At 46.2% G+C, this 22454-nt stretch overlaps 8 protein-coding genes across 8 annotated transcripts; 5 read left to right on the top strand and 3 right to left on the bottom strand.

Moving 5' to 3' along the window:
- Window positions 1-7: 7 nt before the first annotated feature.
- SERLADRAFT_352486 (uncharacterized protein) lies at window positions 8-1770 on the bottom strand (the record flags this gene model as incomplete). Its single annotated transcript, XM_007323374.1, has 9 exons — window positions 8-160; window positions 244-328; window positions 390-418; window positions 466-581; window positions 652-841; window positions 904-910; window positions 976-1103; window positions 1161-1253; window positions 1312-1770. 9 exons carry the CDS (start codon window positions 1768-1770, stop codon window positions 8-10), a joined length of 1260 nt encoding a protein of 419 aa, XP_007323436.1.
- Window positions 1771-2102: 332 nt separating this feature from the next.
- Window positions 2103-4354, top strand: SERLADRAFT_478583 (uncharacterized protein; the record flags this gene model as incomplete). Its single annotated transcript, XM_007323373.1, has 9 exons — window positions 2103-2341; window positions 2393-2430; window positions 2490-2772; window positions 2840-3337; window positions 3445-3709; window positions 3781-3843; window positions 3912-3986; window positions 4047-4111; window positions 4200-4354. 4 exons carry the CDS (start codon window positions 3631-3633, stop codon window positions 4070-4072), a joined length of 243 nt encoding a protein of 80 aa, XP_007323435.1.
- A 251-nt stretch (window positions 4355-4605) lies between these two features.
- Window positions 4606-5943, bottom strand: SERLADRAFT_442803 (uncharacterized protein; the record flags this gene model as incomplete). The annotated part of the gene is made up of 2 exons (XM_007323372.1): window positions 4606-5406; window positions 5608-5943. 2 exons carry the CDS (start codon window positions 5941-5943, stop codon window positions 4606-4608), a joined length of 1137 nt encoding a protein of 378 aa, XP_007323434.1.
- Window positions 5944-6519: 576 nt separating this feature from the next.
- Window positions 6520-9242, bottom strand: SERLADRAFT_418224 (uncharacterized protein; the record flags this gene model as incomplete). Its single annotated transcript, XM_007323371.1, has 8 exons — window positions 6520-6712; window positions 6776-7506; window positions 7616-7927; window positions 7984-8416; window positions 8470-8588; window positions 8785-8905; window positions 8972-9094; window positions 9146-9242. The coding sequence occupies 7 exons, from the start codon at window positions 9240-9242 to the stop codon at window positions 7446-7448; spliced, it is 1266 nt and encodes a 421-aa protein (XP_007323433.1).
- Window positions 9243-9684: 442 nt separating this feature from the next.
- On the top strand, window positions 9685-10293 carry SERLADRAFT_478578 (uncharacterized protein; the record flags this gene model as incomplete). The annotated part of the gene is made up of 3 exons (XM_007323370.1): window positions 9685-9838; window positions 9895-10095; window positions 10145-10293. Coding segments are annotated over 2 exons (273 nt in total), but the record flags the coding sequence as incomplete, so codon positions are not given.
- A 987-nt stretch (window positions 10294-11280) lies between these two features.
- On the top strand, window positions 11281-12984 carry SDH2 (iron-sulfur protein subunit of succinate dehydrogenase, Sdh2p; the record flags this gene model as incomplete). Its single annotated transcript, XM_007323369.1, has 8 exons — window positions 11281-11321; window positions 11391-11593; window positions 11757-11828; window positions 11881-12064; window positions 12132-12397; window positions 12459-12534; window positions 12665-12876; window positions 12940-12984. 6 exons carry the CDS (start codon window positions 11429-11431, stop codon window positions 12739-12741), a joined length of 840 nt encoding a protein of 279 aa, XP_007323431.1.
- Window positions 12985-13232: 248 nt separating this feature from the next.
- On the top strand, window positions 13233-15258 carry SERLADRAFT_478572 (uncharacterized protein; the record flags this gene model as incomplete). The annotated part of the gene is made up of 6 exons (XM_007323368.1): window positions 13233-13717; window positions 13859-14047; window positions 14131-14216; window positions 14322-14529; window positions 14638-14953; window positions 15011-15258. 5 exons carry the CDS (start codon window positions 13564-13566, stop codon window positions 14913-14915), a joined length of 915 nt encoding a protein of 304 aa, XP_007323430.1.
- A 6846-nt stretch (window positions 15259-22104) lies between these two features.
- Window positions 22105-22454, top strand: SERLADRAFT_401425 (uncharacterized protein; the record flags this gene model as incomplete). Its single annotated transcript, XM_007323367.1, has 1 exon — window positions 22105-22454. A coding segment is annotated over one exon (182 nt), but the record flags the coding sequence as incomplete, so codon positions are not given.

The following is a 22454-nucleotide window of genomic DNA, read 5'->3' as shown; positions in this document are numbered from 1 at the left end:
CATAGCCCTATACAAATGAAACACTGAACACGAAGTCAAATAAAACAAACAAGGAACACTCACGTTCATTCTTCGCTATAAATGCAGCTAGATATGAAAGCATATCTGCTGTTTCTTCACCAACTGGCCTGATCCACTTGGAAGGTAGGTCAAAGCCGTACTACAGACGATAGCCGCCCGTGGAGCATGGGCGAAAGAAGAGTCTGAATTTCAGAAAGAAAGAAAATAAGCTAAGACACTCACAGTGCCTGTATCTCTGAGATGAACTGCGAACGAGTATTTTACGTCAACTTTACGGTACATCCAGTCCACGATATTACCGTGAGCACTGAATATCGAGAGTCAGAGCGATTGCGAACTCGGTAAAGACATAAAGCATGGCTACGTACCGGTACAATGTGCCACAGAGGGGCCCAGTCTAGAGAATACATCAGCCGTGCCACATATATATGTTAGATAAGGTACTTGAAACGTCGTCCCATATAGCTTTCTTAATGCATGGGTAGCTCCCACAGCAGCCTCAAGCTGGTCTTCTGCATCTTTAGGCCACTTTTTGCATGAATATGAGAAGGGAGTTGATACTGTTGGGTTTTCGGTTGGCCAGTCAATTGTATTTGCAAGAAGGAAGCGTGGCTGTGAAAGTATACTTACACATTTGACCATAACTCCGTAAGTCAATGAATGCATGCAAATTAGGCAATGTGGTGACGAAGTTGGCAATGTTGTTCACTTCTGGTGCTTCAAAGGGACGACTGCCAGGATACCAATGGGAACATGGATCAATATGTTTCTTCTTTTTTGTGATTGATTGGCTGACCGCAAATGGCCGCCATTTATAACCCTAACAGCCAAACTATGAACGGAATGGCACATATACAGGGGCCAAGGAACAGAAGAACGTACCCAGTTACTATGAAGCAAGCGCCAAAAATGATATCAGTCCGGAAGAGAATATCTAGCTCAGAAGACACTCACCGGTTCATGTCTACACCTACACAGTTCGAGCCAGGGGCATTCGCCATACGATTTTTGTACCAAAATCGGTCCCCATGCCACGTAAAATGGTAACCATCAGGATTAGGGGAGGGGATGATATAAAAATCCTGCGCATAGTTGAGAAATATCAGCAAAAGCTATATCAGCTTAATTTTTCTACTTACGTAGGTATCGAGGAGGTGAGAAATGGACCGCGGTTCAGAGTAATTCGCAACTAGAGCGTGAGCAAGATACAATGAAGTTGCCGTAGCTATCCACTGTGCAAATGTTGAGTTTAGTGTGTTTATAAAAGCCAAAAATTAAGGAAGTACGAACTTCTCGACCATGCTGTGCACCAATAATGAAGATTCCCGGCTTTGAGGACTGCTTGCCACACTGACAGAATTCCGAGGCATTATTCGAGTCTTCTTCACACGCATCACAATTACTTGGTTTGAATCGTGAAAGTTTGAGCGCATACATCTCACGCTGTTCAAATGTATGACCGACAGGGATGAGTGTAGCAAGGTCGGGGTATGTGATAGTGATGTTGTATAAGAAATCATCGATTTCATCTACCAAGTGGTAATCGTCATGATACGAAGAATTTTCGAGGGAATGAAGACCCCAATTTGTGCTTTTAGAGCCAGGGGAGGTTGCATGAGTCTGTGAAAATGAAACATGCGATATATTTGTCTCTGAGAGAACAAAAGGCGACAGAAAAGAGGGAATAGGTGTCGTAGAAGTGGGAAAATACACATCGACGTGGTCACGGGTCACTTGCCAGACATCCATACCATAATCCTACATTGCATTACGTCCAGTGAGCCTAACTGTTGAGCGCATATAACCTGTAAACTAGGTGTACCTCTGCAAACCATAGCACACGCTCAACCTCGGAGTCGTCCGAGTCGACGAGACTGAATCGGCGCAAAATACCGCCATCGCTGGTTTGTTCGCTGTGAAGAATGTGTTGTGATTGGGGAACAAAAGCATGAAGTAATGATATGGGCAGAAAGAAAAGAAAGAGATACAAGCGAGAGAGGGTGGACATGGAGGACGATGGCAAGGCAGAGCGGATTAGCAGTCACACGACCTGTATTACTCGTATTAGTAGTCGGAACCTTGGTCGGAACCTTGTTGGAACCCCCGTCCCGTGCTGGCAACGCTAGCAGAGGGTCATTTACTGTTGCTGAGAACCGAGCTACCCTGAGCAGCGTTGGTCAAGGGCTGGTTCGCTCTGCTCCTTATTCGCGCTGCTACAGACAACAGCAGAACCAGCTCCTATCTTGGATGCCTCAGTAGTCCTGTGGCGTCCACTCCCATCTAGAAATTATCCCTTGTCTAACTTCTACCAATCACCTAGGTGGGATTGCATTCTGTCAATTACCACTGCTCAATCTCACTACATGCCTAGCCTACTATCTTGTCAGACTGTTGTGCAATCAGGACCAGGCAAGTCATCGTCCACACTGGAAATTATGACCTTTTTTACTATGTATTCTCCAACTTAGAGCTCTCCAATGCTCCATTCTAAAATGTTGTGGGGATTGCTACAATTTCAGCACTCCTTCTGGTACTCGAAAACTTGTAGTTCTAGTTGAACAAGAGAACCCTTTGACAATCAAACGCTCGCGACAATTTATACACACAGCTAGTTTGCCGGTGAGCGCGCACACTCGTTGAACCATGCGCTCCGGAACTGTATCGCCAGAAGCAGTATCGTTGTCGTTGGCATCATCGTTGTTGGCCCTTCCATTGACATTGGACTAGTCAACTGACACGATCAGCAGTCTCGTCAGTGCTCAATTCTCTCTTCCATGATGACTACCATAAACCTCATCGGCATTGGTTTCGGATCTAGAGGAGGGAGCCATTCCTTTCGTCCTAAGCAGCTTGTTATCTCTCGCAACCTCACTTGAATTTCGTCAACTACCTCGGGCCCTTATTCCAACGACACTGTGGGTACATTCACCTCAGTCTTGAATAAGTGTTCGGGTGGATCACGACAAACATTAGGGATCCTGGTTTTTCCTTCCCTACAGCACGGTTAAAGTGGTATTGCGGTGATTTCGGGCTCACTACCACGAGTTCGTCATCAAAACGGATGTTTCCAGTTCATCACCGCTTCTTGAGAACTGCTCAAAGGCGGATATCATTTGAATATTTTTAGCCTTGTCAAAATCTTAACAACATGGCTAACAAAGTTCCATTAGTATCCTTCACCATTATTTTGATCTCGGTGCCTGACGTGGACATCGTAGTTCATCTTATCCGAAGCTCGTTGGGTACTAGAGACCCATTGGTGAAGACCCCTATAAGGTGCTGTATTGGTAATTACTGCACGGTAGTGAAATACACGGTAAGTGAGTAGTGCTTCCTGACTGATTCGGAGCTGACTTAATTTCTTCTACGATGGCCTTGCGCCCATACTACATTTACACCGGACCAATCGATTAATCCGAGTAGGCACATAGATTTCCGATATCTGAAGCTTACAATCTTTTTTAGCCCGGTGATACCAGTCACATACAGCCTTGCAATCTCACAGCAAAGTATAAAAACCCACTGACACATCATGCAACTTGAAGTCTGTCATCTCAGTGCCCCGACCTCTTCAGCTGCCCCCAGAGATATTCTTTCAAGTTCTATATCATGAAGTTTGCGTCTTTGTTCATTGTTTTTGCCATGTCTCTCTTGCAATCGACGAGAGCTTTGCCGACGAAAGAGAGTAGTAAGGCTATTTGGTTTGGCTAAGTAGCCTACTAGTATTTGCTCATAATTGACGTCTACTCCCCAACCAAGGCAATCATGGTCGTGACTCCGGTGCCCTTGCACTTCGAGAAATTATCTATGATGTCAAGGAACGTAGGTCATTGGTAGTGGCGCAGAAATACAATCTTCCTTACTGACTCCCATCGTTGCGTTGCTCAAAGTTCCTGAACTGGAAGCCGTCAAACGAGACTCTGGTGTTCCTGCTCGCCGAGAACTCTATTATGGGTTCAAAGAAGGTAGGTTTTCATTGATACCTTTCCTTGTCCACTGTTCTAACCATATAAACACACCACTAGTACTCGATGAAGTCTCAGAAGCATAAGTTACTGAGTGTTCTGAGGCTGGCTTTGTATATGTGAAGGTAAGTCTCCAATGATACCTTCCGCTTCTGCATTCTTATAAAATACGTTATGATACGCTGCCCTACTCGACTACTATCGACTATGTAGTGTTCAAGCGCAAATATGGTATAGTGGAGGAAGAATCCTAGTGTTGGTCTTTGTGATGGTGTGGAGGTCTGCGAAATTCGAGCTGTAGTATGGGACCAATGTTTTTCATCAATGTCAGAATTGTTGGAAATTTAGCACTCCCTTAACGCTAGAGGAAGGATGAAGTTCCAATAGCACCATATATCCAAAGGGAACACCTCAGAGAACAAACGCTCATGAACATTGAACACTTTAATTTTATACCTATGATGTCTAGTCAAATTTGACGCCAAAGCTTCAGATATAATACTTGGTTTCGGACGTGACCAATGTATTCGTAACTAACAAGTAGAAAGGGACTGAAGAAAAAAAACATGCAGGATCTTTGAAGACTGGTGGTACGCTGTCCGTTTCGTGTTTACAGATGTCAGGTAATTGTGACAACCTGCTTAGGCGTGCTCAACCAGGCATCTATATCACAAAAAAGAGCATCATCATCATCATCATCATAGACTGTTCCGTTGGCGTTGAATATGCCAACGCGGCGGAAAACTCCTACTGTATGATCAGCTGGCACAATTAGCAACTCACTGAGATGCTTGACTCTCTCTCCAATTGTATTGCTAGAGCCCACGACAATGGCAAAGCCCGTGTTTGCTGCACCTTCTGAATCACTGTTGAGGTAGCCGTCTAAGTAGACATATCCAACGTGTCGTTGAGAACCATCTTTTCTCAAGCCTGCCTGATTCCCCTTCATTTCCGGCTGCTTTAGCTCGTACAGCTCAGCCTCTTCTGGATCCCAGACCACACTCTTCACAATAGCTTCGACTTCCAGTTTCCCACCAATGATCTGTCCAAAACATTGGCTTCCTATGGTCGGGATTGCCTCGCACATACGGATCTCCCATAAAGTATTGTCAGTTTTCATTTCGGGACCAGCATTAATGCAGCCATTTGTGGCTGCCCAGGACCACGACGGTGCTCTGTATATTTTAGGGATAGGAAGGGTCTTTCCTGACGAAGACCTTCTGTACCATAGGAGATGTCCAGAAAGATTGTGCTCCCATAAGCCAGCAATATACCGACTGCCAACTCCCCAGTAACGCTGGAAAAGCTGAGCAATTCCTGAGATTGCGATCAACTTGTCTGAAGGATCTGTAAGAGCTCGCCTCGTGTAATCGGATAGAATATTCCGCCAGGCTTTGTGGAGTGTCCGTGAGTCCTCCTTCTACAACAATCCGGCATATGTGCGTGTGAGCATCATATTTGGCAGTCGCAGTTCGTCTGTTTCTTTCAAAGGGAAGTAGTTGCAGGCGTTTCCTATATTATCAATTCGGGCCTGGCACTGATATTGAAGCGTGTGCGAGGCATATATTAGTGCTCTAGGAGAGAGCAGACGCTCTTGGAAACACCAAGCCCGTTGGTTCACCGGCTCCATCCCCGGTGCACTTTCACCTTCACGGACAGAGATGGTGCCCAGCTTCCCGTCGGGACACCAGAAGGGTAAATCGGTTGTGACTGGATCTGGGCGATCCTGCAAGAAGCCCTGGCTGACCTTCTGTGCGCTGGCAGCAATGATCGTCACATATGCATCCTGATATATGTCGCACATCCGTGCGATCTCATTCCTCTTGTCGTCAGCCGAACCTTGCAGAATGCACAGCGTATCTGTCCACAGATAGCGGAGATTGAGCTTGTGAGTACACTCTATAGCATCTTTGATGGTTCGCGGAAGTGTACGAATGTCTATTTCCTCAAGATACATGTTTATGTTCCCGGTGCATACGCTGTGTGGCTGTGACTCGCCCCATACATAGCTTAATGTTGCATAAAAGCCTCGGAGGCCTGTAGCAAGAAGAAGTTTGGGTTTTTGCGGGTCCGAACAATCAACCACGCGAATTGGAAGACTCCTTTGCTGGGGCTTTGGACAGGAATAGTGAAGTGTGCGTTCAGCAAGGCACTCAGAAGCTAGTTTGTAGGATCTAGGTGAGGCAACTTGCCAAACCAGATCTCGACCGGTGACAATGGAAATGCGCACCAGGGTCACAGTGTACTTGGTATACAGGTGGCCAGTCGTTTTGGATTACCACTTTCATAACCATATGCGGCTGAGTTTCCACACTCTCAAAACGTACATTCACTTGAAAAGTCTCCTCTGGCATTGGCCATTCCTTTTTTCTCCGGTGACGATACCAAACAGGGATTTCTCCAAAGAGAATATCGCACCAGTTACACCCTCTATTTTCGCCGTCTTCAATCTCCTGCCAGGTTTGCGTGGTGTATGAATAGCCACGGGATGGATCTGATGAACCCTTCGCAGCCAATGCGGTTTGGAATGAGCCAAACGTAAAGACAGTGCTCCAACATTTGTCACAGAGCAGCGATCCCGAACGCAGGCCCATCCGTCCCAAATGTTTATCTGATTAAGTCAAACCGCACAATCAATCTTGCTAACGTATTGATCTGAAGACAGGAGTCAGGGATGCGAGAATGTGAAGTTGCTTAGGATTATGGAGATCATGGGCTGAGGGGATCTTTGGTCCAAGAGTATCAGGGTGACAGGGTGTCGCATGTTGATGCAGCAAACACGAACATACCTTCCTAGTACGGGATCAGGAAACGGCCATGACATTCCTGCGCCCAAGCGCTCAAGGTTCTCACAGCTCTACTATCGTAGGTGCCGTTTATTCCAGTTGGATTCGGCGTAACGGATCACTAAGATAAAGCCTGGAATACAGAGCAAGTGAAAGATGAGTTGAAAGAAGTGTGATTAGGACGATTGATAACTAAAAGACTTTAACCACGTTGCGGAAGTAATCGCACGCTGAATAATAAGCCACGATCGTTTCAAAGTTCCTATTGAAAGACAACTTGACCCAGAAAAAGACTCCAAGCTGTCGGCGACGGTATAGGATACAGGTTGTTCAGAGGCTCATACATATGAGTGCAGTAGGACAATGAATGGAACATTCCTGTCACCGACTGTAAGTCAAACCCGTGCGAACCTAAGGTTATAAATCCTGTAGTATGGTCTGTTTAGGGGCTGACTCGTTAACGTAGCGCCTGGAACAGGGTTGGTAGTAAAGTATTTTAATGTTTGAAAGGTTGATACTGGTATAGGTTGTTCTCTAGCATAGAAATATTTGGGCAAATAAATTAGTCCCAGACTTAAATTCCTAATCCTCCAAAACCCGTCATATATGAATCATGCCTGTCATTAAACTCACCCGTCGGGCCACATAGCCCTTTAACTGTTTTTTTTTTCAGCTACAGTACTCCTAGCCAATGCGATGAATTAGGTGGAGGGCGAGGCCGGATGTCGATGTGCCTGGATGGTAGTAGGTGTTATTGAATCCGAGGCATGACGACGTGAGACTACAGAGGCCTCTAACACAGGCGCTGGTACTGTTACAACTGGGACTGACGCAGAAGCACACCACCCCGGGGTAAGAACATGTGCATCCCATGTTTGCTCCATATCCAAAACTCCTTTGCTCTCAGAGACTGAAAAGGATCCGTCATGATCATTCAACTCGTGCGCCTGACTACTCCATGGCTCCATGGCAGACAAAGACGGACTGGAAGGGAGAGATGGGGGCCGGGAACGCGATGATTGCGAGGTGGACGCCATTTCTTGGCTGGATTCGGTATAGGGCACGAAGCGAAGCGAGCCTACGAAAGTTTCAGACTGGGCTGGTGCGTGTGGGGTGCGCTTGCGCCTGGCAACATGAGTAGGCAGAGATAGCTTTCTTCCAAATTGAGCAGTCAATAGTCAGAATGCAAAATGCTATAGCGTGCCACAAACCTGGAAGTCTTATCATCCGTATCTGACGAACAGAAGCTTAGGGGATGAATGATGAAAAACCAAGCATGACGATAATCTGCTCTAGCATCCTTCGTAAACCCGAAAAAGGCAAAGAACATGAGAGCATTGAACACGGGTGACCAACGATTAATCTCCAAGCCATATTCGCCTAGAGGGTCGCTTGCCCAAAGGGATGCGGGAGTCTGTGACACCTCAGAAAAGCCAGCATGAAAAACATCCCAATTGAAAGGCTGAAGAGGTCCACCAACAAGATTGGCAACGAGGGACAGTATTCCATATGGGAGGGTACATATGATGCCGATACCGGTAAGAGCTAGAAGGCGCCAGTAATGACCGAATTGCAAGGCTTGATGGCTTTCCAAGACTTCTTTTCTATATGCTTTTTGTTTGATCGTAGCATAGATGGTAAGGCCTATAAATAATCATCAGCATTCTGCAATGTTCAAGCGCCTCGAGGGAGCGAACCAGCATAAATGGCAGTCACTAGTCCAAAGACAGCGGGCCACATGATAAAGATTGGGATAGCTGGAGCTGTCAAAATTACGGCGGGAAAGCATCCTATGTCTTCAAGGATCTCGAAATCACTGAATTCAACAATGTACTCTTCCGTCCGAGCAAGACATGAGTTAGTTAAAGGTAAAATAAATAGTATGGAAACTCAACATACGTAGTGATAGAAGCAGTACGGGAATGCCAACGCCAATACACAAATCCACGATCAGGTCACGTCGAGCCTGGATGACTGTTATGAGATTTATTTAGTCGCCAAGAGAAACTGACATGGCTACCTCATGAAAACTCTGTTTCACAGCCTTCATTGTGATAATGCGATACAAGCGGCGGACAATACACAGTAAAGCCACTTCGTTTCCCCAGCCTGCGGCCATGATGACACGGGATGCTACGATAGTGATAATCGGAAATGATGTTCAGCACCAGTGCTCAAACCTCGAGTCCAACCACTCACATATATCACACCAAACTGGTGACCAGTTTACATAGTTACGATTCCATATGACTGCGTTCACGGCAGTGAAAAGACAAACTATGCTGGTCCACACTATGTACATGCACGTCCCAGTATTCCTCACTGCGGATAAGATCAGAACCAAAGCACATCAAGTAGCGCTCCGACACGAACCTCGTATATGCATTGGTAGCAGGATACTGATCAAAACGAATCCAATGAAACTAAACACGATAAATGCATAGTTCGAGGCTTGGCTTGGGAACGTCATAGAAACCTGGCGAAGAAGCTGAAAGCATTGTATGGATCCCACTCTTTATACCGTCCCTCCCAAGATAACACGTTGGCGAAGAACCCTGAAATCATGATGACACCAAGTCGTAAGTGGAATGGAGTTTTCATATCACACTGCGGCAGTAAAAAACATTTCATGAAATTTGATCCTGACGTCGTTTTGGTGATTGATGTACACAGGAAGGCTGTGAAAGATTATCAGATATATTCACAATGTGTTCAAGTGGGTCAATTATGCGATATGAGTAATCAGTATCTGGATGGCAAGGCGCAACTGATAATATGATTATAGGTTACCCAGTTGGTTTTCTAAGGCAGGCGACGGATAGACGTACAGCGGGAGTCGCGGTGGCCATGGGTATCGCGTACGTACCAGATCTTAGATGGCGTTTTTGAGCTAAGCCCATTCTAGTTTTTAGAACAAACATTCATCTTACTAGTAGACCATTTTTTCACTTGGATGCCATCCATGCCCTTAAAACTTATTGTCCGAATGTCTTCTGGCCTTTTTTTTCAGGCAGATGGCCTACTAGTATGCTGGACTACGCACAATGCGGATTTAACCATTGAATCGTGAGTTTATAACCTAATTATTGGACTATTCCCCGAAACTAAGTGCGACTAGATAGGACTCAGCTGGACTACCAGTAGGCTTATATACTAAGCATGATATCTCACAACGAACGCAACAAAGGTAACAATCCAAATGGCCTTCATGTCTCTCTCATCCTGGGGCGAGCCCTCCGCAGGCAAACGCGCCCTCCTCATACACGGCGTCTCCTCTGCCTCTCAGACCTGGCACCGCGTCGCAAAGTCTCTTGCAGGTCAAGGTCCGTCCCACGTCTATCCAATCTCCGTGCTCTGTGCTCATCTTACCAGGCTACCTCGTCACTGCCCCTGATCTTCCCGGCCACGGCACTGCGAACCGCTCCTCCGACTATACTCTCTCTGCTTTCGCCGACGCCCTCCGGCCCCTCTTCGCCTCTACGCGCTTCGATCTCGTCATAGGCCACTCCCTCGGTGGTCTCATCGCTCTCGTACTCATCCCCCTCTTCCCCTCTTCCCACCCCATCCCGTGCATCCTCATCGATCCCCCATTCGAGCAGAGTGATCGCTCACTTGATAAGTATGAGCCTATGTATGTCGGCGAGGTGATCAATGTCAAGAGCGTGCAGTATTACAAGGCTGAGAACCCCCGCTGGAGCCACGAAGATGCGGTTTGGAAAGCCCTCAGTGCCCATTTGTGCGATGCCGACGCTATCACTGGCATCTTACGCGTAAGTTCTCTCTCGTTCCCACCCATACACGCGCCTTAGTTCTCTCTATCTGCAGCAAAATAGACCGTGGACATTCACGCACCTCCTAGGCCAAGTCCCCCCTCACGTTAAAGTCACAATCCTTGCCGCAGACCCTGCCCTCCATCCCGGGTTCAGAGTGGAGACTGCCGCGCCCTACCCGCATATCAACACCATGGTCGTCGCTGGCGCTACACACGCCATACAGCGCGACTTTCCGGAGGTAGTGGTTGAGGTAGCACTGGCGGAGGCTGCGAAGGTGCGTAAGTGGGGGGCAAAGCTGTAGGGGCTGGAGACATGATAAGTATATGCTGAACCGTTGATCGGGGTGCGGTTTGTTGGAAACTTTTTGGGGATATGGTGGTATTAAGTCCCTTGGCTATTGTCGTCACTATGCATTGGATGTAACGCGTTGCTCTACCTTGTTTTCGCTCAGTTTCTCTGGATTATATCTGTTCTGGTTGAGGTGTTTATCAAGTCAGTTACAACTGTGCATTTTATTTCCTACTTCATCATCCATATCATACTCATACTCTTAATCCCTCCTCCACTCTTCATGGAAAGGGCCGCTATCGGCCTTAAGTCGGCCCTAAGGTCCAACTCTATTCGCAAAATTAGCGCTTTGTGATTGGGTATGATATCCGGCGCCACCGCCTCCCCCGTGTCCCGCCAGCTCCGAATTCACGCGATAAGTGCAAGCTCCCGCGCAAATACCGAGCTAGTACACCCCAGGCTCACCTTAACCTGAAAGCGCACATCTTGTCAGTACCGCCTCTGTTATCGTCCCTTCCGTCGCGCTGACATTCACATCCACCACCAAATACGCACAGCACCACACAGCCAACGCACACACACACCCCAGGCTATAATGCAGAGCGTGATAAAGTCATCGACGCTCGCTCGTGCGCGGGCGTTCCGCACGGCGCAGAATGTTGGAGGAGGCGTAAGGTCATTTGCCTCGTCTGCGAGGAGGAGTCAGGCGGTGCCGACTGAGAAACCGGTGCTCATGAAAGAGTTCAAGATTTATCGTTGGGTGCGTGGTTTTCCCTATCTCTTCATTCCTTCCTTCCTCGTTCTTCCCGTTTCCCTCATCTCGTCTTCCACACCCCTTTTTTGGCGATTGCAGGGGCGGGAGTGGGGGTGATGAGACGAGTATGGATTGGACTAGACTCTGTACTGACGCTATACTATTACAGAACCCGGATGAGCCTGCAAAGAAGCCCACTCTGCAGTCGTACACTATTGATTTGAACCAGACGGGACCTATGGTGAGTTCACTCTGTCCCTCTCCACTCCCTCCTCTCACCCCTCACCCCACAGATCCTCGACGCCCTCATCAAAATCAAAAACGAAATCGACCCTACCCTCACCTTCCGCCGTTCCTGTCGGGAGGGCATCTGTGGGTCGTGCGCCATGAACATCGACGGGCAGAACACGCTTGCGTGTCTTTGCAGGACTGATAGGAATGTAGGGAAGGATGCGAAGGTGTATCCCTTGCCGCATAGTGAGTTTTTTTGGGTTTTGGTTTACGCACGTTTACTTGCTCACCCCTTACTCACCCAACCACACAGTGTACATCGTCAAAGACCTCGTCCCCGACCTCACCCTCTTCTACAAACAATACAAATCCATCCAGCCCTACCTGCAGAACGACAACCCCCCGGCGTCTGGCGAGTTTTTGCAGTCCCAGGAGGAGAGGAAGAAATTGGACGGGCTGTATGAGTGTATTTTGTGTGCGTGCTGTTCGACGAGCTGTCCGTCGTATTGGTGGAACCAGGATGAGTATTTGGGCCCGGCGACGCTGATGCAGGCGTATAGGTGGATTGCTGATTCGAGGGTGAGTAGGCTCTTTTTTGTTGTGGGAAAGGGGTGCTGATTGGGTGGATTGGGTGGGATAGGACTCGTACGGTGCGGAGAGGAAGGAAAAGCTCCAGAATGAGATGAGCATGTATAGGTGTCACACTATTTTCAACTGTAAGCACACGGTGGTTTTTCTATCGAGACTATGCTAATACGCCCATCGCTCCAATTTTAAATGTTCACACCACTTCTCTCTTTAATTTTTACTTCTAATGTGTTTCTACTTTGCTTTGTACTTCTACAGGCTCGCGCACTTGTCCAAAGGGTCTTAACCCAGCCGCTGCTATCGCGAAGATTAAGCTGGAGTTGGCGGCAGAGTAGAAGCATTTAGCCTTGGGACGGACGGGGATTGGGTTGGAAACAATGGATAGGTTTTGAATTTCGGTGTCAGCTTAATTAACACTTGGGCTGGTGGATGTTGAGCACACTGCACAGTGAAAGGGTTGATTGTTAATTGTGAATGGTAGACTTTTTCTCTGTCCTTTTCATTAAATTTCTAAATGTGTCTATGCAATGAGTTGTACCGCCGTCTTAATGGAATCGGCATTCTGACGGTGATTTGTTATATTGATGGCGTTGATATCATACCATGAGTGCTTGCGGTGAGTCATTTATTTCCTGCAATGACTCTTATCATGAAACGGCCGAGGATGTTGCTGAGGTGCGTGTGATTGAGTAGCACTGATTTGCGGGCATACAGGGGCCATTTCTAAGTGTATGTAGCAGAGCCGAGTATCGCCGAACCTCACCACTTCTCTAATCGGCCGAGCTCAGTCACCTTCACTAACGGAGACCTTTTCAAATCTCAACTTGACCTGCTAAACGCATGAGCGATGTCCGTGAATCCGAACGTCCAGTGTTATCCGTTTACTTCAGTGCTGATAGCGACCAATAGATGAGTGAGAACTTTGAAGCGTCTGCTGACCTAGGCAGGTTTTTCTTGTATATATAGGCGGCTTTGTCAAAGCCCTGAGGGCATCCTTCCCGTGTTTCCACAATACTTCAAACTTGTAGACCGGTGGTTTCTACTGTTTGCAAACTCGTTGGCAGCTTTTTGACACGAGTCGCATTTGGCTTTTTCGTCCCTTCCGTTCTTATCTCTCCCGACGACTCCCACTTACCTTATCGAAACTCATTATCATCATGGCGACGTTCGGAAAAGCAACGTTCGACGCTGCTATATATGCGTCGTTTAGACCGACGTATCCGCGTTCGCTGTTTGACTTTATCTTCCGCTATCACGAAGGTGCGAAAGGCGCGAGATGGGACAGGGCTGTTGATTTGGGGTGTGGAACTGGTATGTGGTGTATGGGTTCTTGCGTCCAAGTAGTGTGTTATTGATCGCGTCAACCCCAACCGTCGAACCAAACTCTCCAACCGTCCTCCACCACCATCTCGAAACGATCGTCCCAACCTCTCCTCGAAAATGCAAAAAAAGGCCAAGCAACCGTCGAGCTGACGCCGTTCAAGAAAGTCACGGGTGTAGATCCGAGTGCGGGTATGATCGCGAGCGCGCGCGAGGCGCTCGAAGCGCAGCACATCTCGACCGGGCAGTTCGATTACGTGCAGTCTGGAGCGGAGAAGCTCGGTTTTTTGGAAGACGGGAGTGTGGACCTGATGATCGCCGGTACGTTTTGCGCGCTTCTAGAAATGCCACTCTTCCGGCATATGCTTAGACGGCTCATTTATTATTATTATTTTGCTTTTTAGCGCAAGCAGGTCATTGGTTTGATTGGTCAAAGATGTGGCCCGAGGCTGCGCGTGTGTTGAGGAAAGGCGGAAGTGCTGCTTTTTGGGTATGTCCACTTTTTTATTTTGATTCCATATGTATATATATATATACATATGTTGTAAATGTTGTGCAAGTGATTGATGGATGGCTAATTTGCATGTTTGGGAAGATATACTCAGAATTTAGGTTCTCTCAATACCCAGCCTTGACGCCGCTCATCAACCAGTACGCTCAAGGTAGCGACCCTGTCAACTCGCTGGGACCGCATTGGCAGCAGCCGGGACGGTCGATCCTCGAGAACCACCTCGTTGAGGTGCCCGAAGCGAATGCTGTCGTACCGGGCCAATTCTGCGACTTTGAGCGCGTGTTCTTCACCGGTACGTCCCTCCTTCCTTCCACTACCCCCGCCTTCTTAGAGAGTAAAAACCAAAAAAAAAAAAAAAAAAAAAAGAAAAAGACTAACCAAACGTGATACGTGTCAACAGGCTCACACTACCCCGAGCTCGCCTCTCCACGCTCAGTCATCCTGCGCAAGAAGATGAGCTGGGACGACCTGCTGTCATATCTCCACACATGGAGCTCTCTGCACACCTTCCACGAGCGGAACCCGGAGGATAAGCAGCGCCCGGAAGGCGATATTGCGCTTCGGTTCTGGAGGTCTCTTATGGAGCATGCGCAGAAGGAGGAGGGGACGGAGGTGCAGGGGAAGGACGAGGTGGAGATCGAGTGGCCGTTGGCTGTGATGATGGTGAAGAAGGCGTAGGAGGTTCAAGGTTGGCTTGTCGTGCATATGTTGTCGTTGTGAATCTTTTGTAACCTCGTGAACTGGAATGGGACTGATGTTTTTTTTTTTGATAGCTATATGGGCTTATACAGTTATTATTCGTCAAAGTGTCATATCGATGCATCCGTAAGTTGTTGTCGCTCTCACCACCATTTTCTGGCGAAGTTCACTCGCAAAAAAAAACCCCAAAAGTTTTCTATACATAATGTGTTCTACTAGTTACAAAATTGCTTTTTTGTATACTAACTTGGGGACATATTTATGGCTTTTGAGTCCCTACGACAAAGTCCCCACCTCATCTTTGGTGAGGATTCTTGCGTCCTAACAAAATGACGAGTAGTCCCAGCCATTCACTAGGCTCGCTCGAAGGCAATTTTGGCTAATAACCAAAATTAAGCCCAGTGATCTGGGTGGCAGGTACACTCTTTTTAATAAAACTAAGTGAAACTCAGCCGCTGCCCGAGAGGCTATAGAAACGACTTTATTATTTACCTAAGTGAAACTACAATAGATGTTAGTTTAAGGTGATCTCTAATAAATGTAATGTAACATACCTCAGCCGCTGCCCGAGAGGCTATAGAAACAACTGAGGTATTCCTATACTAAACCCCCTACTACTTATAGTTGGAGGTGCTACTCGCTACAGTATAATGACTCCTAGGAGTACAAGGGCACAATGGTTACTCCATGGAGAACAATGGCTGCTTTGGCAGAGACCGGGTTTATCCGGTTTTGTCACTTTTAGCATCCAATAATCACACTGTTAGATATCCCAAGCCAGACCACGACAAATACATCTCTGAATACTACAATCTCCTATGCTACAAATACAAGGCAGCTCCTACTTTGCCACCATATTTTTTCAAGGTCACTTTTTAAATTGACTGTCTCATATCCAGAAGGGAGAGTTTCCTAACCACAAAAGGTGACATCAACTTATTCAGCAACAATGACCCCAAAAAACACGCACATCCACTCACTCCTTGTTGGCTCGAGCCAGTGGCAACTGAGGGGCCTAGCTTTGATACATGGAATATTTTAGTGGGACATACTGTATACATGTGATTGTGCAGGGCATGGGAGAAGACGTACAAATGGCAGAAATATTGTTGAGGCCTCAAGAATGTAATTATAATCTTCTTCAAGTCTCTTTTAAGCTGTGGAATATCGGTGATTCAGAGGTACACACAACACTTTTATCCACTACATAAATATTGACGCTACCAAAGCTTTCACAGGATGAGCAGCTGCCTGTGTTCAACTCTCTGTTAAGAACAAAGCTTAAAGGAAGTGTCTAACCACTTGCTGAGAGCTATCAGGGACTGGAAACTAGAGTCCAATGTGAGTAACTATATTATTAGAGAGTATGACAGGTATACAGTACCTAGAGTCCAATGTGAGTAACTAGAGAATAGGAAGCATTGGACTCTGCAGTACTGTCCGAAGTTTTGTAAACAAAGGTAAACAAAGGAGCCACAAAGGCGAAATAATAGAGAACATAATCAATACTGAATGGTAGAGGAATAGATAGAGAAAGAAATGAAAATATAGAGGTAGCACAAAGGTGCAGAATCACCAAAACTAACACTCTCAAGGTAAACACTGCCCTCCTGGCTTTATTGATCAAATTCTATTTATGCAGCAAGTTTCTGTGTCTTTCTCACTATGGCATGGGCCTGGACTCGATGGGGGACGGTTATTAGGTGCATGTTTTCATTGCATATGCAAGAGCGGTGGTTCAGCTTCCTTTATTGCATGCTAAAGAAGGCTATTACTGTTTGTTTCACATCCAAGCTAGACTAATGTACAAAAAAAATGTATCATGTATAAATTCACAATATTTTTAAATGCTCGATGTTTCACAAGGTGGTGCAGCCTATCTCTAAAGGTGCTGAGTGTACTGTAGTGTATGGGATATTTTTTAAAAGACGCAGCAAATTCAGCAAATAAAAGAAAAAGGGGGGCTTACATTACAGCCTCCTGTCTTCTACACCACCAACCACTTGTACTATTTTCTAAAAAGATGGCAGTGTTTGAGCCTGATATTATCAAGACAATCTTGAAGAATAGCTTGTCTGGAAAAGAACAGACATTGTTTGAAAGTGAATGGGAAAATAATATCAGTGTTATACTTGAGAGAGCAAAGATAAACTTTGAAGATCCTGATTCATCTTTAATAGATCCTGAAGTGTGTTTCAACCTGGTCAGAACACAATAAAACATTAGGTGCCGCACAAAATCCCAACTATTGTGGGAGGCAAGTATTGCTGAATATGTTGACTTTGTTACAACCAAAGCTTTTATACTCTGGTGCACACAGAAACAAGCTCAGAGTGAAGTAAGTGGGAATGGTTACCCTTTACGATAGAACCAATTTAGTTGTGGGTAAACAACAGGAGGACTTGCTGAGGAGTCTCCTGGATCTATTGGGTATTTGTACTACTACAGGTTGTTTGTATATGTATACTATACAGTTGATGAAGGCAGTGGCTGATGATGTCATCAGGCACAGCCCGTGTGACCAGCTCCACTGTGTGAGAGACTTGTATCTAAAATAAGAAAAACAGTGCAGTGTGAGAAGGTGGAGTTTGAACAAAAAGGAAAGTGCTGCATGGCACGAATGTGTGAAAAGTAAAGAAGAAAGTTAAAGGTCTGAAAATTGTGTATTGTAACAGACTTTGTGTACACAAAAACAAAGAAAAACCCTAAAAACAAGAAGGCCATACACGCTTCAAGTTTGCCAAAGAATTTATGTATCTTAGGCCCCCATTTCTCACCACCATCCTATTTCCACCTCAGAATGTGTCAATGTGATCCAGTAATTGAACCACTGACTACTTACTTAAAACCGCTCAACATAGTCCATCCATTCTATGCCGACCTAAATAAATGCCCCAAGTGTCAGTCAGAAGATGTATTATCCAAAAGATGGACAAACAAAGGCCTTAAGGATGTTCATGGTTTGATAGTAGAAGAATGAGCCCTTGGCTATCAATTGCAATGTCAAGCTTGTCAATGTGGTGATAACAATACTCAGTCTAGCATTGGCAATTACTGCTATGCCACAACACATTCCTCCCTGCACTTATTGCAGGCGACAATTAAAGATGCCTGGAGGCATGAAAAAGTTGTCTATGTGTGGGTGGAATTTTAACTCTATAAAGGTTTGATTAGTAACTCAGTCTGATAGAAAATAAGACTGAGGTATAATGTCCGAAAAAGTCTGAGTAAAATGAGCGTTCAGATGAGTCCAAAAATATTGCAACAAAAAAGGAAGGTATTTTTCTTGCTTCTTGAGATGGAGAATTATGTAATATGAAACTGACTGTCAGTATTGGAGTGAAGTTCACATGTTGTATGTTTATCCCAACATAGAATGCTGTAGATAATTTAGGCTTGATGAGAAATTTTTGCTATGGCACAGCAAAGACGACTTTTGGCATATTCCTGTATGTCCTTCACCATGCCAGGCTACATATAGTATCTGGAGATCAACTCCACAGTCCTTCGCCACCCAGGGTGCCCAGCCACTGGTGTGTCATAGTGTCTATCAATAGCCTTTATCCTTGCAGATTCAGGCACATATATCTTGTTCTTGTAGTGGAAGAGCCTGTTTTAACATAAGTAAGTAGCAATGCCTTCAAGGCGCTTTTTCTCTTTTGCTGATAGGTTGTTCCTGAAGACTTCTAGAAGATCTGAATCTTGGCTGATTTGAACATTGGCAACCCTTGTTGGATCTATGAGGACTACACCTTTGTTGTCTGATTCAATGCCTTTGGCATGATCTTCTCTTCTAGATAATACATCGGCTTTTCCCATTGAAGAGCCCGGTTTATGGGTTAATTTATAGTTGAATCTAGGCAAATACAACACATAGTGTGTTTGTTGTTGATTCAGATTTTGAGCTGTTGTGAAGAACTCCAGATCCTTATGATCAGTCCAAATTTCAAACTGATGCCTAGGTAGTGCTGCCAGTGCTCTAAGGCTCTAATAATGGCCAGCATCCCCTTGTCACATATCTGATAGTTGAACTCTGTTGTAAGGACCGTTTTACTATTTTCTTATCTTTGTTATGTCTTGGTTCTCGAACGCTTTTTCCGTTACACCTCTGGCTCTAGGGCTAGAGGTATCCTTTGCCATCTTACTTCTCATAGCCCTCACAGGCTTTCTTAACCATCGCTACCACTTTATATCACAGATCAGAGACTGGGCATCGCTCCCAGCTAGCCAGCACACTGGGTAGGGACTGGTAGTAGACATCTCGCCAACCAGCTCCAAGCCCCAGTAAAGCCTGGTAATACTAATAAACGCCTTATCTAGAATCGTACCTCATCATGAGGATACGGTTCCTGACCACGCGTAACAATCTTCTATTATTAGTACAAGTCTCTCACCTGCTGATTAATCAAGTCAGAAGTCGTACGATAGTTACTCTCCCTTTTTCCTATTGGTTGATTAATTCCTCAGACCACTTTTCGTATATTCTCCTTTCGGTCTGAGGAACGGACAGTTCTCTATATAAAGACGTGCCTATTCATGTATAGCTCCTTAGCTTTCTATTACTGAATTTACCCGCTTTACTCCTCAACAAGAACCTTTGAAGCTTACCTCTCAAAGTCCTCGACTCGCTATATTTCTAGCGTCTGTTGACCTCAAGCTCATTGGACCCTTACTCCCTGCAAGTGCAGAAGGAGAAAGGTTTAGTTCTTGTTATAGTTTATCGTTGCCTCACAAAATAGAAAGCTCACTCTACGATCCGTTCACAGCGCACCATCTCGCTTGAACCCATTATAGCCCTAACCCACCTCTTCCTTCATCCCTCGGACGTGTTGTCATTCACCGTCCTCCTACCCATCCAAAACATCTACTTGCCTTCTAGCTAAGCTAGCTAGTTGTCCTCTCCAACATTCCTACCCACCTCAAAGTAATACTCTTACTTGTTCTTGCTCAAGTCCTCACTCTAGCTGTCGTCTTTGATCACTTCTACAATCGTCAAACTGTCGAACATCAGAGAGAGCCTAGTAACGGACGAAGAACGACGTTCACTCGAGGAATTCCACCACGCCCTCAACAACCGAGACCTCCACGTTGCAGTACCTGTCGACGCTGCCACGAACCCCCAGTCTGCCCACAGCGACACAGAAACTGAGTACTACGAAGACTCATCAGCCGCCTCTTCCCCCATCTCTGAACTAGAAGGACTAGTTCTAGCCGTCGACGATTTAGCATTCGAAATCTCCCAACTCCGTCAATACGTCGCGCTTACTCGAGTACGCATCAGCAGCTGCTCAAACCTGCTTTTGGGAATCCGATCAAGCGTCCAGAGAATTGTTCAGGTTCAATTCGATACACCTAGAGCACCTATCGATCGAAGTCTACGAACAGAGAATTTTAGAACCCCCTCGTCGGAACGACAGTGAAGAAAGACGAGCCCTCAGACGACAAGCGGCAGAACATAAAACAGCTCTTCTCATACTATCCGACGGAATCTCCCCACGCATCTATCACCTTCTGAACTACGTTGAAACTCCCCAACTTGCGTTCTCACCAGAACAGGACGGGAGAGAGATCCACTACCTACTTCCCTGTGGAATCATCATCCACCGACGACCCTACTCCGCACCCTACCTAGAATTCCTTACGCCCTATCTCGAACCATCCAAAATTGACGTATACGTTACAGCGTCATTTAATCCTACCCCTCTTGAACTTCTTTTTACAAGAATTGGAATTTACGAAACCGATCTCATCAAGTTCTATCGGGAAATACCATTCTTCTTCGACGTCCCCCTCACTCCCGAACAGAACGACGCCTTCAACCCACGAGATTATCTTAAGACAGGAGTCCACGTATTAGTTGTCACCCCTTTCTGCCGCGACGCAATACGAAGGATAGTAGCCTGCATATCGCAATTTCGCAGACTAGTGTTTAAGATTGGACACGAGATCCTCGAAGGAAGGAATTGGGAAAGAGAACAAAGACAGATCAGGAACGTCTGTCGATTGTTCAGAGAATACCAAAACTACGGGAAAGAAGTTTTTGATTTAGTCATCCGCCACCCCACAGATCGCTTCATCGTTACCGAGATCAACACCGAGTTCTGGGGAGTGCTTATTCGAGGAAACAACAGAGTCTACTCGCAGTACAAACCAGGGTACCATCTGACCCACGGAAACTTCTCTTATATTCCTCCCGTCTCCTCGTTGATCCAAGGAAACGTTCTTATAGAAAGAACCCCCTCACCAGACGAAGCAACCTCGAATTTGGACAGTAATTCTACCACTAGCTCACAGGTAGAAAGAGATTTGGAAGAAGAAGAAAATATTTTTGGATTTACTTCTAACGATTGGAGTGACGAGTTTGATTACGATTCAAACTAAATAAACCTCGTTTCAAAATCCTTCAAAGTGTTTTCCGAATATCGAAACCCGAGACCGTCCATAGAACCGGAGACTCCGCCCAGACAAACCCTACCGCTACCACCTACACGCCCACCTCCACCTCCAATTCCTCCAAAACCCTCATCCATGTCTAACCCCACACAGTTACACGGCAAAGTAACTCTCGCAGCAGAACCCTTCGAATTCAAAGGAGAGAAGGAACGATTCATAGCATGGCGCCAAGCACTACAGTTGTACTTAACCGCCTACGCCTCCTACTTTCCAGACGAGAAGACGAAGCTCATTTACCTCCTATCCAAAATCAGCGACCAAGGAACGTCGACAGTAAAAGCTTGGAAAGAAAACGTGCTTACCAAAGCTCTCGACGCAACTACCCCCGTATGGCCGACTCTCTCGACCGTCCTAACCGACCTAGCCCAAGTATTCGGGAATCCAAACGAAAGATCGCAGGCAGTAAACGAGATCGAGACATACAAGCAGGAGAATAAGCATTGCGACGAATTCTTTAGCCATTTCACAACGCTCATGGACAAGGCCGGATATGACGCTACCACTCACTTCGACGTGATCAATCGTATTCTCAAAAAGAATCTTCACTCTCGAATCTGCGATTTCGTCATCATCCAGAGAGACCTACCAAAAACGTTTGCTGAGTGGAAAACGCAAGCCTACGCATGGGAGGCACGAAGAGAAGAGTTTCAGTTAGACGAAAGACGAAAGAGAGAAGTCACGCAGCCGTCGCGACCTATCTATAGACAACAGACGTATACGCACCAGCATGTGCAACAGCCGCAGCCACAGCAGATGGCGAGACCCCAGACGAATCAGTATGCAAGAAGGTTCGAGGATCAACCTCAGAGAGGTATATTCCCCGGACAAGGCGTACCCATGGATACAGACCGACAGAGTCGGTTTAGATTATGTTACGGATGTGGCCAGCCAGGTCATATCGCAAGGAACTGCCCTCTGAAGAAAGTTGCAGCTAGAGAAGCAACCACAACCCAGGAGGAGACAAAGACGAAGGATTTTCTCGAAGGTCAGGAGTAAGCACGGACTCTCTGACCAGTAAGCACGGTTCAGAAAATGTATTTGTAACTGATAAATCGAAACATGTTT

The sequence above is a fragment of the Serpula lacrymans genome (assembly GCF_000218685.1).
Source record: "Serpula lacrymans var. lacrymans S7.9 unplaced genomic scaffold SERLAscaffold_15, whole genome shotgun sequence".
NCBI classification, from domain to species: domain Eukaryota; kingdom Fungi; phylum Basidiomycota; class Agaricomycetes; order Boletales; family Serpulaceae; genus Serpula; species Serpula lacrymans.
The sequence above is the reverse complement of the archived record's forward strand: the minus strand, read 5'-3'. Positions and strand labels throughout refer to the sequence as shown.